The sequence below is a fragment of the Bombus vancouverensis genome, chromosome 15 (genome assembly GCF_051014615.1).
Source record: "Bombus vancouverensis nearcticus chromosome 15, iyBomVanc1_principal, whole genome shotgun sequence".
Taxonomy (NCBI): domain Eukaryota; kingdom Metazoa; phylum Arthropoda; class Insecta; order Hymenoptera; family Apidae; genus Bombus; species Bombus vancouverensis.
Genome location: NC_134925.1, coordinates 1,471,401 through 1,486,753, shown reverse-complemented (window position 1 = coordinate 1,486,753; position 15,353 = coordinate 1,471,401). Strand labels below are relative to the sequence as shown.

Sequence of the window (15,353 nt, the reverse complement as noted above, 5' to 3'; positions counted from 1 at the left end):
ACCGTCGCTCACGGTCCTACAGTGTCGCAGGCAGATCGTCTTATCTGCCCGACGGATCATATACAATGTATATGCATAGTTGCGCCAAGCAGCGAGCTCTAGAAACGTCGAATTTTGTCCGTTACGTTCTCCACACAAGAAGAGGCTACGTGATCATAGGCGCGAGCGGTGGCGTGACCCGAGCATAGTGGGGGTCGTCTTCCAAATGAGACAAAGAAATCATCGAAAGGCGATCAGTTCCTTCTGACGAGTCAAACGTGACACATCGAGAAATCTGACGAGCAAAATCAAATAGTCTAACGAATTCATCTAGAAATATCGTAAAGTCGAGTCAACTTTCTGTAATATATTCATCATATTATTGTAAAATATATTATTTTATGTTAACCTGTTAATACAGTGTTACATTCATTAAATCACCTCTGTTATCTTAACCGAAACAGGGAAACGTCTATTTTGCGGCGTCGATTAACATAATCGTAGCGAGAATTTACGCCTCTCGCTGACGCGTTTTCCTAGCGACCGCGTCTCTCCGCGAACGGTCGTAACAATTATAAATCTTTAAATCTTTGTATAATTTCGTTATAAATAATAATAATTTGTTGGGAATGAAACACGAAGAAGAATGAAACTAAGAATAAGATAGCGTTTCAGCCGGAAATAACGTAGCTTCACGGAAAAATGACAGGAAGTCAAAATATTTCACGGACATCGGCAGTCGAACTGTAGTGAGATCTTTGAGAGCTTGCGACTGAAATAAAATGAGTTAGCTCTCCGCAACGAACCCTACAAAACGAATTACGAACTCGCCGGAAGTTCGACAAAAGTCGAAAATGTTTAAGAATCGGAATGCGACATCACTCGCCACTTCTTCGGCAACGTTTCATCTTTTGGGAGCGTCAGAAGGCCAACGGCGAATACATAAATACATATATTGTATAAAGCCTCGTTTTTAAACTGTTCTTAAGAAGCGATCATGTTGGTCTCGAATATAGTGAATGTTTGGAGAAATTTTCTACGCTTTTAAGAAAAAAGTATTCTGTTTTTGAAATTTTTAACTACATATTATGCCATGTACCTAATTTATCAAATTATTTTTCGGAAAATCAGTTTTACAAGAAAGAAGAGAAGAAATTTTATAATCCAAACTTTTGTAGATTTTTATAGCTAGAAAAGTGATACAATTATGAAAAGTACATTTTTAGAACTTTATTACGTAGGTACGTGATTAACGTTCATATTGGAAGAAACAAATTACGTACTTCCATAGGTTTATTTATAGGAAGAAAATGAGATACATAATAATAAAGTTTAATCTAAACGCATCACTTTTCTGTACTTTTCAATTTTTAGATGAGATTCGGTACTAATCGATGTGATTTCTGAACAGCTCAAGTATGGACAACTAAGAAAATTACATTTTCAAACTCACCAGTTACGCCACAGATACATGTAAATAAACGTCGATATAATTTGTGCCCTTTAAAATGTTCTGTTGTGATCGACCGTTGCTCTGTATTTTGGCTGTTATTGACATCCTCCAATGTTGGGGATTCTTCCTGCGTACGCAATTTGCTCGGTGATCAATTATTCGAGCGAATATATACGCTACGCATCGTTCGACTTGTTGGTTAACCTGATTATGCGCGTACAAATTTTAACGAGTACTTTTTTTAAACCACCGATTCACTAACACGTTTCCACAATTAAACTACGGTTACGGCGAATGCGTGTTCTTATACACAGATTGGGACAAATATATGGGTTCTTATGAAAGCATACGTTACGGTTTTTAGATATTTCATTTGTCAAAACCAGTCTTGAAAACACGAATCCACCGTAAACCGCTGTAAACTAACCAATATTTTCTGCATTAAATCAGCAAATTGTTTCAGATAAGTAATATGTAGCTGTTTAAAAGACAGACAATTCGATTGTTCGGAGCAGTAAAATCAACAGAAAAGAAGCCATGTTTACGACACGACACTACTTTCGCGGTACTGCTTTTTTTTTATGATTTTAGGAATCGATGCGGTACGTCTCTGCGATCGATACTCCGGTCGATAATGCGCACCTATCGCAGTTGAGCAATTTGAAGCGTGATGCGCGCGCACAGTAGTTTTAACGACTCGAAGTGTGGTGCGTGTAACGTGTGGTTTCGTGTTTGATTTTTGTGCAATTTTTTCAGTGTTTTAATCAATATTATCAAAATCTAAAAGATCTTTCATACTAAGTTATTTCATACAGTGAGTAGGAAGTTTTATATTTAAAAGTTTGGTAATTCAATGTTTGAACGTCGCGTCGTTTCGATTTTAAGCGGTCGCCATATTGCACATGTACAATACTTGCTTGAATTCAAATCAGAGAATCGCATTGCAATTCACGCAGAGCAGGACCTTCGAGTCCTCCGACAGAGGAATAAATCTATCATGAACAAATGGAAAAGACAATACTTCTTCCATACTCTCTCTACATCTCTTATCTTTGACAATAGGTTTAGGTTACACTATGCTCGAGACACTGACAAAGAATAGAAGGAAATAGCGAGATTAGTCATTCAAATTTACGCGAAACAAGGTTATTGGAATTTAGGCGAGATCTTTGGCATAGGATTTACTGTATTTTAACATAACACGACGAACGAAATTTTACGAAACTATGAAAAGGTAGTTGGATGGTAGTTGGAAATAAATATGTCCAAAATGAGTTATAGGAGTTAGAAAAAGATGATATGCTTTTGATGATACGCTATCGTAATTTTTAACGAAGAGAAAGCATTGTTCGCGATATCGAATGGTTTGACGACGATAGTTCCTTTTTTTTACAAGAATAGCGAATATCTCATAATGAAAGTTAATCGCGGAAAAATTAAGCGAGAAGAATTATTGGTTTTTAGTGACAATGTTAACGATAAGGAAAATCTTACGACGATTTTCAGGGATTTGCAACAGCGTGAAGTTCATTATAACTCTCTTTGTGGCTAGAAGATTTCGAACGGTTAGACGCGGAAAATTATGCTTTGAGCGTTGAGACGTTAAATGGACACGCCATTCTTCCTTTGTATTCTCTTCTTGCAGGAAATCGATTTTAACAGAGAGAAATATGTTTTGAAGCACGAATAGCATAAACGATGGCAAACTCCATGGATCCAAATTAAATATCGAGAAGAAATTTCTAATGCTATTATTCCTACCAATATTTCTATGAAAATGCGTGAAATTTTTTTTATAAATCTCCGCTACAGTTTGAGTCTCAGGAATTACATAATTTCGTAGAAATGTTCGTTGTTTGATTACTTTCTCCTACTAGAAAAACGAAATTTATGTTCCATTATCAGTGCTGAAAGTATTTCGGACAACAGTGTGTCTATTATTAGAACCAAGTCTTCGTCTGAACGAAATCTTTTATCGTCGTGTCGGAAACTCTGAAGAAGTTGCTTCTTCGAAACCGAGTTATACAAGTTCATCGTAGGCGCTCACGAGGAAAACGTTTGACAATCGCAAAAGGTTTGCTCATTTCTAATCCAGTTTGTTTGTTTTCTTCGCTCTCCCTATAGATGTTTTTCGTTATTAGGGTGACGCGAAGTATCATTGCCACTGCATACCGATAAAAAGGAGGAGAAGGTAATACTTATTGGATAAATTCGTTGAAGGCTGGTAGTTTAAATAACACGGTCGTAACCAATATCGCGAACATAGAAATGAAAAGTCGTAATGGAAAGTGTGTGGAGGAAGTGAAGGAACTTTCGACTCTCGTACGACTGTCGTGTTTGTAAAGCAAAGTTTTACAGAGTATACATCGTGGCGTCAGCGTGGCTAAATGGCTGCGATTTCTCCGAAGTTGAAGGAACGCGTGTAGGGGTAGAATATATGAAAGCGCGTGTGAAATAAAACATGTTGTATTAGAGCATGGCACATCGTATTCTAAAACAGATTTTCAAATATTTTATTTATCAGTAATCCTATTATCGTTGTAACTGAACCAAAAAATCCTTTGTATTTCATAGTTCTGTAAAATTATAAATTGCTCGAAGCAATTAGAGGATCGGTTTGGCTCTTTGATTTTTATATTTATTTCTTACTTTCGTACATCTTTTTTAATTATCATTTTTAAATCGTCATAATATCGAACCTATAGAATTTGTCCATTTCTGATCACGATAGATCCATTCATAGATGAGATCCTTTAATTCTGTTTCTTATCTTCGCTCTTTGCGTAGAATTGCCTTCGAATCTTGCTACTTCCCGGTCTCGAGCTGTACGCCACTACGATGATCGTGGCGTAGCTCGCATGCGGGTGCATGTGCCGGTGGATGGTAACGCTTGCGCAGTGACGGCGCGTCGCTAGACAGCTCGCCGCTACGGGTGCATCTCGCGGCAGTTCACAGTCGTCTTCTAAAGCAAGCTCATTAGTCGCTCAGCATTCGGCCGGGACACCTTTCCGTGGATCACGCTACACACGTTCGAATATCTCGTGTCCCGTTCCATTTGATATTCCACCTTTATCTCCTCCGTAAAAACTTCTCCCTCCATCCATCTTTCTCTTATCTCACCTTTCGTTCCTAATCAGAGGCTATCGATCAACTACCAGAACAAAGTTTTCATTGAACAAGTTAAGAAACAAACATCTCCCGCCGCGTTCGATATCGCACAGTCTTTCCGCGAGGGGATGCAACGAAGCTCGATAGGCTCTCGTACACGTGCTAGTTGACCGTCTCTTACTTCTTCCACCAAAATATTTTTAAATACTCGCGATTCATCGTCTCCGCGCGTTTTCTTCGGTTATGACATCCGTCCGGTTCCAGTGAATCTCTTGGAACAGTCTGCGAGTCTCCTATCCAACGACGTCTCGATGATCGAGTGTCGCATAGCATCGATATTCTTCGAACGGATAAGTCGAACGTAAGGAAATACCAACCACGGTATCGTAAAAATCGATTGAAAGAGGACGATTCAGGGGAAAGGGAAGCGCAGATCCAGATACACGGATCGATCAGGTGAACGGAGTGTACGTAATCGAGGGTGAAGGCGGAACTCGGGCGAGCCGAGGTCGTCGACACCGCGACGCGACGTCGGCGGTGCAGAATATCAAGAGAAATATAACGAGCACGGTATCGAGAGAACGCAACTCGGCCGATGGTCGAAACAACGTCGACTCAACGGTTCACGATCAAGTTACCCATGCTGCAACCACCGTCTCCTCTCTTGGAGATGGCATCGCTACGTCTGCCGGACTCCGAGGAGTTTGACGTTGATACGCGTCGTAGAAGTAACAATGGAAACGTCCCGCCTACCACCGTTTCGGCCATTCCACAGACCACGGGTACCCTCTTGCAGATGAGGAACGATCTTGGCGATTATCTCAATAACTTGATCGCAGAGGCTATCACGACCAATCCGAGGACATCGATGGAGGAGCAGGGTGGACTTTTGAACGCCAGCAAGACGGCGAACCTCTCGACCGCTGAACAAATTCCCGATCGGCTGTACAGGCACAGCATGGCCATGTCGGCGGTTTACTGTGTCGCTTACGTTCTGGTCTTTGTCGTCGGTCTGATCGGGAACAGTTTCGTCATAGCCGTAGTGTATCGGTCACCGCGGATGCGGACTGTAACGAATTTCTTCATCGTCAATCTCGCGGTCGCTGATGTCCTCGTCATAGTCTTCTGCCTGCCTGCTACTCTGATGAGCAACATCTTTGTCCGTGAGTACCAAAATGTTACAATATTCATTTACATTGCAATGTCGTTCTGTTGTTTTATATTTAAGGAGAAGATTTTAAAATTATTAGATCGAGAATTTAAAGTTTAAGTAGTATGATTCGCGAATGCGAAGAAATATTTTATGGGGAAGGGCTGCTTGGTATAGATCTTGAGTTGTGAGAGCTTAATTATATTGGACTAATGAAATCGCTGGCTTTCCAAGGGCGTTTAAAATCTGTTCTATACATAGGATTATTAATATTGAGAAATCCGAAATATACAGAAGAATCTCAGTTATTAGAACACCGATTGAGGAAGCGATCGATTATCGAAACATCGATTAATAGAGAATTCGATGGTCACGCACGAGAAACATAAAAATAAAAGAATAGAAACTGAGAAAAGTTCTTACATACCTACCCGAAATCTGTTAATATTCATAAAACAATGTAAATTTATTCGATTATCCGAATAGCGTATATCGCGATTGGTTCGAATAATTAAGGTTCCACGTTAATATAAAAGCTCGAAATTATTCGTCTAATCCATTAGGATCTCCGATAGCAAAAGATTCTATACCAATATTCTTCCTAATCCGCTTGACGCCACCACTCGAATTTCGAAAAATCGACCAATCGCAACTTCTTATCTATTATAGCACAAAATTTTCTCCATAAACATTATTCGGTACTTACAAATCACCATCAACGACATTTACGATTCTTTGTACGATTGCGTACACACGAATCTAATACGGGCAACGAGAAACTCTGCTACCGATCTCGAGTATTGATCATGCGTGATCGAGCGAAGAGAGATCGAGTGGGAGAGAAAACGTAAAAATTGGATCGAAGGCGATTAAAGGAGAGGCAAGGTGCGATTCGTTCGGCGTCGATTTGTCGTTGCAGGGGTCTCCACTCTCTGGAACGAGCTCGTGGGGGTCACGGGGGTGGAAGCGTGCCCGGCGGGGTTCCCTTGCCAGTACGGAATCGATCCCTCCGTGATCCTCACGAGCGGGCCATGTTCACGCTCGATGCACCGAGCGTATCGCGATTCTGATTTCACACAAGAGCCGACAGCTTCATCTCGAGTAACTGCGAATAAATTATTCTATAATGGAATCGGGCGAAACTTACCCCTTCCATAGCTCGAAGAAAAGCTCGTGAATTCTTTTCAATTTCCCGTGCGCTTCATCCTGATCCCCACCGGGTTTATTTTCGAAAGAAAGTTTAATCTCTCGCAGGCTTGCGCTCGCGGAGACGATGGATTCAGCGATCTATTTATCGCACTTTTGCGTGAAATATACTTTTAACGATTCAATAATTTAATACAACGTTTTGTTCGATTTGCGTTCAAAACGTTTCAACCATTTTGCATTCAAATCGTTATAGTGGAAATATAACATAGGGACTCTGTCGAGCTGTTTGTGTATGAACGCGGCAGAAAGCCAAATTTTTTCAATTTCTTGCTCGCTGGATCACGATCATTGCCAAATTTATGTCCAAGAAAGGCTTAATTCCTCTGTAGATTTGTGCTCCATCGATTTAACGACGATTAATTAAACGGGTCAGTTAATGCCGATTCGAAGGAAGGGATAACGAGCAGTAAATATAATTTCGTCGAGGGTAGATCGTCCGATTAATTAGAGATTGTTACGTGCGTGTATCCTATGTAACGTCCATCTAATTACGGTTGTTTAAACCGGATCGAAGGGCGAGCATAGATGTAAAGGGGTCGTCTCTACGATTCTGCGCGTCTTCGAAGGTATGTGTCGCAAATGCGAAGCAGGAACGCGCGCGGATAAAATGTTCCAGCGAGATTTACCAAGATCCACCGAGGGATCCTGCGCATCGATCGTTTGTTTTCACCGAGCGGGGACCGTTACTGCCTTGTGTCCACTTTATTATCCACGTTAGGGCCGTAATGCTGTCGCTGGCAGCGTTTAAGGTTATTGAAACCTAATAAGACCATCGTCGTTTCCCGTTTTAGCGGACTATATCTTATTCCGAATTGAAGTATTTGCTACCGATAATTTCTTCCTCATCAGATGTTTGTTTTATCGTCATCTTTACCTCCGCTTCCTCGTGTTTGAGTATTATACCTTTTATCAATAGAAAATATCCTCCAACAAATATTATGCAGGAGATATCCACGCTTTTTCGATCGTAACGATTAAAACGTGACAGAGAATCGGTCGTGCTTTCGCATCGTTCGATCGATCGTATTTTTCCATCGTCAGGTGGAATTAATAGTTTTTTTACTTCCGTATGAGCAAGATATTTCTATATTCCTTAGCGATTCTAGTTGCTTCCGAATCAAATAATTCGTTTTTCGTTCAGTAGCTTTTCAGCGAGTAAATGGCAGAAAAGAGTTCCGTTCGAGGGACAACGATCGGTTCATCTGGTCTCGAATCGCAAAGGTCGCGATAATTGCGATAGAGACGGTATTCGGCCGTGAGCCTCCAGAGCAGCCAATTGTCAGCGTGTCGCATTGTCGCACGACTAACGACGTCATTAGCACGCACTCGCGCGGCCAACATGCCTCGCCAGTTTGTTTTCTCCGAGGAATTCAAGTGTTTCCTACCGAGTACCCGACTTGTTCACCGTGTAAACTATTTGCACTACAATTTCTGGATTTTATCTAGTAAACTCATCTTTTGTCGTCGTTTTGCGATGTCGAAATTATTCACAATTTTCGATCATTCTTTATTCTACAAATAATTGTAATCTAATTATAAATTCACCATCCACTAAATAAGATTCAAAAATGGAGATCCATTGAGATATATACTATCGATTGAATTTACTGAACCCAATTTTCTAGACAACCATCCTTCTAAGCGCTTATTTAATAATTTAAACGTTTAGTCGGACAAATATATGACAGATTTCCTTATCCATTATATAAGTACACACCAACAACTTCGGTGCAATATTTAACATGCAACTTTAAACATAGTTATTTACTTGGGCAATATAGAATAATATGGTTCTTTCTTCCTGCTGTAAAATGCAAAATGAGTTCAGTCATCGATTTTACTTGACGTTCGAGTTCAAGGCGATACGTCGCTTCTAACTTCTCGAACATAGATTTAATCCAAGAATTTTCATTCCAGCTTTTATCAGACGAAAGTACTTTTAAACTTTATTCAATTTTTCCCCTTATCCCCTTCTTCGATCGAACGCGACATTCGCAACGTTAAATTTTGAAAATCCAGTGAAAACTGATCTACGATGTGGATATTAGGATACCAATGTCAAGAATTACAAGTGTAAATGACTAAACAAATATTTTCTTTAAATTCGATAAAACGTTCGAGAAAATATATCGTAGACGCAAACTTGGTTAGCCATCGATAGCTTTATACACCGTTTGCTCGATTTTATTTATACGATCTAAAGTAGAACATCGTTGTTGCCAGTCTTGTTCATGTAGAATTCTTCTCATTTTACATAGGAGTTTAACGTTCGATTAAAAAGTAAAACAGAGCAGTTAATCGTTAAATAATTGTTTCAAAACTTGTATGACATTGCGAGATCGACAAGTATCGATTAAGTACCAGTAGAGGAAGCCGCACCGTTTGATCAGAGGGTACCATTTTCTTCCGAGAATATCGTCTACACGAAATGAGTGAATTCTTCTAGATCCCTTTGTTTACTCTCCTAAAAGAAACTTAGAGACTATAACGAAATTGAACTCGTGTTCGAGGTGGTGTTTCTGCCGTGGGTGGTGGTAAAGAGCTTTCTCTTTCTCCCTTGTGAAATGATTGCTCCATGGCAGGAAGAAGTTTCGTCCCCGCGGGATGATTTTCGTGCTGGAAATTGTCCGCGCTGTTTCTCCTGCATCTTTGCTCTGTAATTTATTGTCGGGGACTGTGGTCCGGATGGTGTTTATTTAGTAAAAATGTTTGTCGATTTCAGTGTGCGTGACATAAGAGATTAGGGTAAGAGTTAGTAAGTTCGACTTACGAAAACAAATATGTATTACTGATAATTCTTCCGAGCCACTCAACTAAACTTGTCAAGTAGGCTTCGTAAACATCCTATAAATTTGCGGATTTTTATGCAAATACATAATTTTCACATTACATATGTTTTCCATATCTTACATAAACGACGTCGATTCAGCTGTTCGAATATCATTGCTAAATGTCGAAGATGATTGCTGTAAGAAATTGAATTCGCCGAAACCATGAAGCACATATACGATTCTTTTAGCAAACCGACAAGAAAGAAATTTAATCGTATTCTGAAGAAAGTTCTCGATTGCAATATGATATCGAAAATTTCAGAAATTAGAACCATACGAGGACTAGAAGAAACCCCAATTACATCTTGCGACGTTGAACAATCTATTTCTGCTTCTAAATTAGACAAACGATATCGATTTACTAATCTTGAAAAAACTACTGTTACTTACTGTAACGCAGATTATAATAATTAAATGTAGATAATAATATGATTTATATTCCGTCATTTATATGTACGTATCGTGTGTATGTATTTTACGTAATTTGCCATATATCTTACACGATGTGACATATTTCCTGTGTATTTGAATATTTGAATATTTTTACGAGTTTTAGCTGCATAAAAATCCGCAGTCTACCCATAAAAAAACAGACGTACAAAGTTTTCATTATTCAAGTCAAGAGTGGCAATAAAAGTGAGCTCGTTTAATTCAGCACGATCGTCGGCAAACAGTCGTTTTTCGGAACGTTCTTCAAACACCCGAAAGAAGGTAGCTAGAACTTCTAGTAACTGGTCTCGAAAGCTCGCATTGCCGAAAGGGTGCGCGAAACGCAATTTCAAAGGTCGGTTGGCGGTTTAGAAAACTATGCAAATCCGCGGGAGCTCGTTATAATTACGTTGTAACCGTGATTCGAAAGCGGCTCTTAACATTAGAGGTTAAATGGGAAACGAGACGGGTGGGTGTAATCGCGTACGATTATGTTAATAGCGATATCGGTCAACCGTTGCCTTTGACTGATAATCGGTGCATAATAACGCGGTGGATCTCGTCTGTGAAACGGACAAGTTCTCGTTGAGTGACGAATTTCCGCGATTGGTCGGAATGGTTATTGGCAAGGAAAATACTGTAAGGTACGGAAAATAAGATACAATTGTCGAGTATTTATGGTTACTTTAAGTAAAAAAATCATTGAACACGCAGATAATACGTGTATCTTGCTGTTTAATATTAAAACGATTGATTCGTCGATATTATGTCAATAATATCGATAAAGATTTCCCACGCAGAAACGCCCATAACTTTAGCATCTGCCTAATAAAATCGATATGCTATAACAGATTAACGTCATTCACATGCATCGTTTTATTAAAATACTACGAAGCTATCTTGCTTGGAGTATGCGGCTCAAAAGTATTTCAATATCTCTCGTCCTTCAACATTACAGTATTTGCCAAACACATAACCGGAGACGAACTCTCATCGCGGATATCTCTAAAGATCCCAATCCAAGGACACTGATTGTGGTCCAGAAATTTCGTTTCATAGAACCAAAATGCCGATGGAGGCAAGAAATTGAAATATTGGGGATGTTCGAGCGATATTTCGAGAAATCTGTAAACACGAATCGATAGAGCCGAACGATAAATAGAACAGACACGAAGATTCTTTCGGATTTACATGAAATTTGAGATGTGTTTTCGATCAACTCGGAAATAGCAAATTAAAGCAACATATTGGAACATTTTTGGAAAAAAGAACTTTGCAACGTTTTCGTTAATTTATGACCAGCGGTTCAATTAATGTGGCTGTTCGCTTCAAAAGACCCTCTGAACTCTGAACACACATACATTGACGCATCAGGAATGCCAATGCACGGCTAAGCGGTCCCGAACGGCGAAATCAGCCGCGCCGTGTTCCGATGATCGATTCTGTGCGCAGGTAATTCGATTTGCCGTGTCGTTAGTCTAGAATCCCGAGACCGCTGCCAATTTCCATTTCAAAGCGAACGTTAGTGTGCCTGTGTACCTGCATACCTACATACGTATATTCAGCCGGAGCCGTGGAAAATGTGGACGCGCCGTTTTCGAGGCTGAACGATCACGCCGTCCATCGAGACGGATAACTCGTAAAATCGCTTCTCACGCTATCCTTTTCTTTGGTCTTCGCACGTTCTGCCTCTACAAATGATAAAATAATCGGTAATTCTGTTGTTTTACTCATATCAATTTTATATCTTTATTTTAAACTCGTTACATGGTATTTGTCTTTGGATTTTTTAGTAATATTCGGTTTAAACAACTAGGTATATAATATTTTAATAGACGGGAATTTTTATCGGGAATTTCAACGACTTCCTTTCGCCGAATATTACGTGATTTAACACGCAATTCTACAAAAAATACGTGGATTTGTACGATACATATTTCTGTGGAGACAGATACTGTATGAAAATTATTTGTTAACATATAGTATCGTAGATAATGAAATTTGGATTCGCTCGTGTTAAAAATCGATCGATAGATAGATAAATATTGAAGAGCGTCGAATCTCTTCAAATTTGTGTATACTTATCGATACTTCAAGCCCAGTTTTATCGAAGTAGCACTTGTCCAGATCATGACCTTCTCTTTTGTTCGATTCAGGGCAATGCTCGAGTACAAGTATTATCCTATTTCGATAGCTTAATCGTCCACGCCTCAAAAAATCAAACAACGAGTCAACCCAATTAAGTAGCTGCACGAACGTGAGACAATCGCGATCACCTACGTACGATTTATCTTCGTTAGAATCAATTATAATCGATTGAACCACGACGTACGATGTAAGATTCGTGTCAAATGCCAAGGAAGTGAAGAATTCAAGAAAGACGAATTAGGTTAGGTATGTTTGATCAATTTTTCCTAGTTTTAGTTTTTATTCGTAGTTTATTTATAATTATATTTTGTTATGGCTCCGTACTAGCATCTTACGATCTACGTTTCATTTACACACCATTGCCAAATACTACTATTTATTTATAGATATCTTAATTTTCCTATTAACTTGCATTATTTTCTATCAGAAGATGTTCTATTTATATTTATCAAATTCGCGTAAACAAAATTTTACAGATATTTTCATTCACTGAAGCGTATTTGTAAACTAAATCTTGATTTAGATTGGTCGGAAAGGAATTTGCGAGAAACGGCAAAACTAATTGAAAGCAAAACTGTTGTTTATTAATTAAAGTCACTTTTATGGACCATTATCGCTTATCTTCCGGTCTTACTGGTAGGAAGTTCAAATAGAAATGTCGGATATTTACGAGATTATCCGTAAACCCTGGATTGTATTTAAATAGCGTCTTCCTAATCGAGAATCCAAACATTCCACTGTGAGATTTCTATCTATAATTGATCTAGCGGCGCTGATAATGGGTAACGATGGACTTTTCCGATTTAGGCGGAAAAAAGGAGCTGTAGTAGGAGGTAAAAAATTAGAACGTTCATAGTAGAGGATCGCGGTAGGACGTTCTTTTAACGCGTTATAATACCTTCCACCCTACGAAGGAAAAAGAAAAGATAAAAGAAGGTAATAAATTTTTCTCTCCGTAACTTGTTGATTTAACAATAACGAGTAACGAAATTCCAAAAATGAGTAGTGTTTTAATAAAAATCCGCCGAAATCGAAGCATTAGGGCTAGCTGCAAATGTTCTTCGGAAACGTTCCTCCATCGTGACGACACTTTCGGAGTTACAAATTGATTTGATAAAATGCAGTGGATAAAATTTCCCCGGAAATCGATTTGATCGATAATCAAGGCCGTTTTTATAGTTCTATAGAGAAGGGCGGTCCTCCTTTGGGTAATCACGCGTGCTTCTGTGGATATTCTTAAACTTTGCCTTAGATGACCATCGTGTAAATCACAAAAATCGGAAATTCGTCCGGTGTAATTTTCCCGGTGTAAAATTCTGTCACGAACGCTCGAACGCATAGGCATCTTGCCTATTCGTATTTGAATACATTTTAGTTGACTATTATTTCTTCATAGTTTTCGAATCTACACGCCGCTAATATAATTTTTCAAGCAAAGCATATAAAGATATTCCGTGATAATCCAGTCTCCGATTATTTACGATTAGAAAGAAAAAAAGGTTTTGGTCTTTGATCATCCCGTCTTTCTTCTGTCTGTGATTTTTCATTAATCTTGCTCGACTATAGAAGATTCACCGGCTGTTTCGAGCAACTGTTACAAGTAGAGGAACTTCCTTGTTTCGTCTGTCAAACGATGTTTCCCATTTCGAGAAATATTCTTTCGAGCCCAACTCCGCTCGTTTCCGGAGCTAAAGGGGAACAAAAACGACGAGAAGGAGAGAAGAGGGAAAGGAAAAGAAGCAAAAGAACGAGTCAGATTAATCATTACGATCGATGCACCGATAATTAGGTCGTGCATTTGGCTAAACGCGGACAAGCCGAGAGAAATGGAGCTGCGAATGATTATGCGATGGGTGTTCTGGCAACAGGATTGCATAGAGATATATGTATAAGGTGTTCAAGTTTTAACCGATTAATTAAAATTAATTGACATGCCTTTGATCGTTTCTCGAGCGATAGATGTATAAAATCACGATATTTTAATTTTGAAAATGTATAATCGCAACATAGAAGAGGGCAAGCACGAGCGATACGAATAAATTTTAATCACGTAGATTGAGATTAACAGTAAAATGCATCGACCGTAAAGGAAATAAATTTATCTAGTTATTGTGAAAATAATTAAAGAAATAATATTTCTACTCTCTTGCTGCGTAGCAAGAAACAAAGGCATGTATTTAGCTGTTTATATTTAAGAAATTAGAATTTTCATTGATGGTTCCGTGCCACGGAACCAGTTTGTTAGACTGCGACTTTCTAACTCTACTTTGCACGTTCTACGAAAGTGCTTTATGAATTTATGGCCCGTGGAACCATTTGTAAGATGCATGTGAAATTTTCGTGCGTGCCATCCGAGATAATAGTTCAGAGTGATTTATTACACGTGTGTATAACTTCCACAAATAATATATCGTGCCTCTTATTTATTTCCAACTACAACTAGTGACACGTACTAAATACGATGAATGTTTTATTTGAAGAAGACGATGTTTCAAAAACGAGCCTGTATATGCATACACATGTATATCTTAATATTACACGACGCGTAAAATAACTAAATGAGGAAGGGTGGAAAGAACAGAGCGTGTGGTGGAGAGCTCGTACAGCCGCGGTCGTGCACGGCAGACTGCAAGCCGTGGGTCGTAGATAGCGGGACGCCACCCGAGTTCAACATGTATACATACGCCCCCGCACACGCAGACAGGGGTAGATGTATCGAGTGCGCTGGCTGCACGGGGTGAACGTCCCGAGGTGACCGCGTCCCTGCACCCGCCAACCTGCGCTACTTCTCAGAGTCTCCTTCGGAAATTGGGGCTCGGTTCCACTATGCCACTCTCCCGTGCTTCCCTCGCACTAGTTACTCACCAGTTACTTACAATATGATAGAACGTCGATTGTCACAATTTTACTGCACTTTACATCATTCGGAATTTGTTTGGAATTATCCGATGGCACGGGAAATTGTTATCGATAACTACTTATATTTCTCTATTACTTAATTTACATCGCTTCTTGTTTTTCCGAACGATGGATAACTAACTTATTC

The 15,353-nt window shown here is 39.3% G+C and overlaps 1 protein-coding gene across 1 annotated transcript in view; it reads left to right on the top strand.

Annotated features, from left to right (window-relative positions):
• The first annotated feature begins 4,392 nt into the window (after window positions 1-4,392).
• Window positions 4,393-15,353, top strand: part of SIFR (SIFamide receptor) — a 58,879-nt gene continuing 47,918 nt past the window's right edge. The window contains exon 1 of the mRNA XM_033347451.2: window positions 4,393-5,703. Within this exon, the coding sequence (XP_033203342.1) occupies window positions 5,136-5,703 (568 nt within the window). The 5' untranslated portion in view covers window positions 4,393-5,135. The remainder of the gene's footprint in view (window positions 5,704-15,353) is intronic.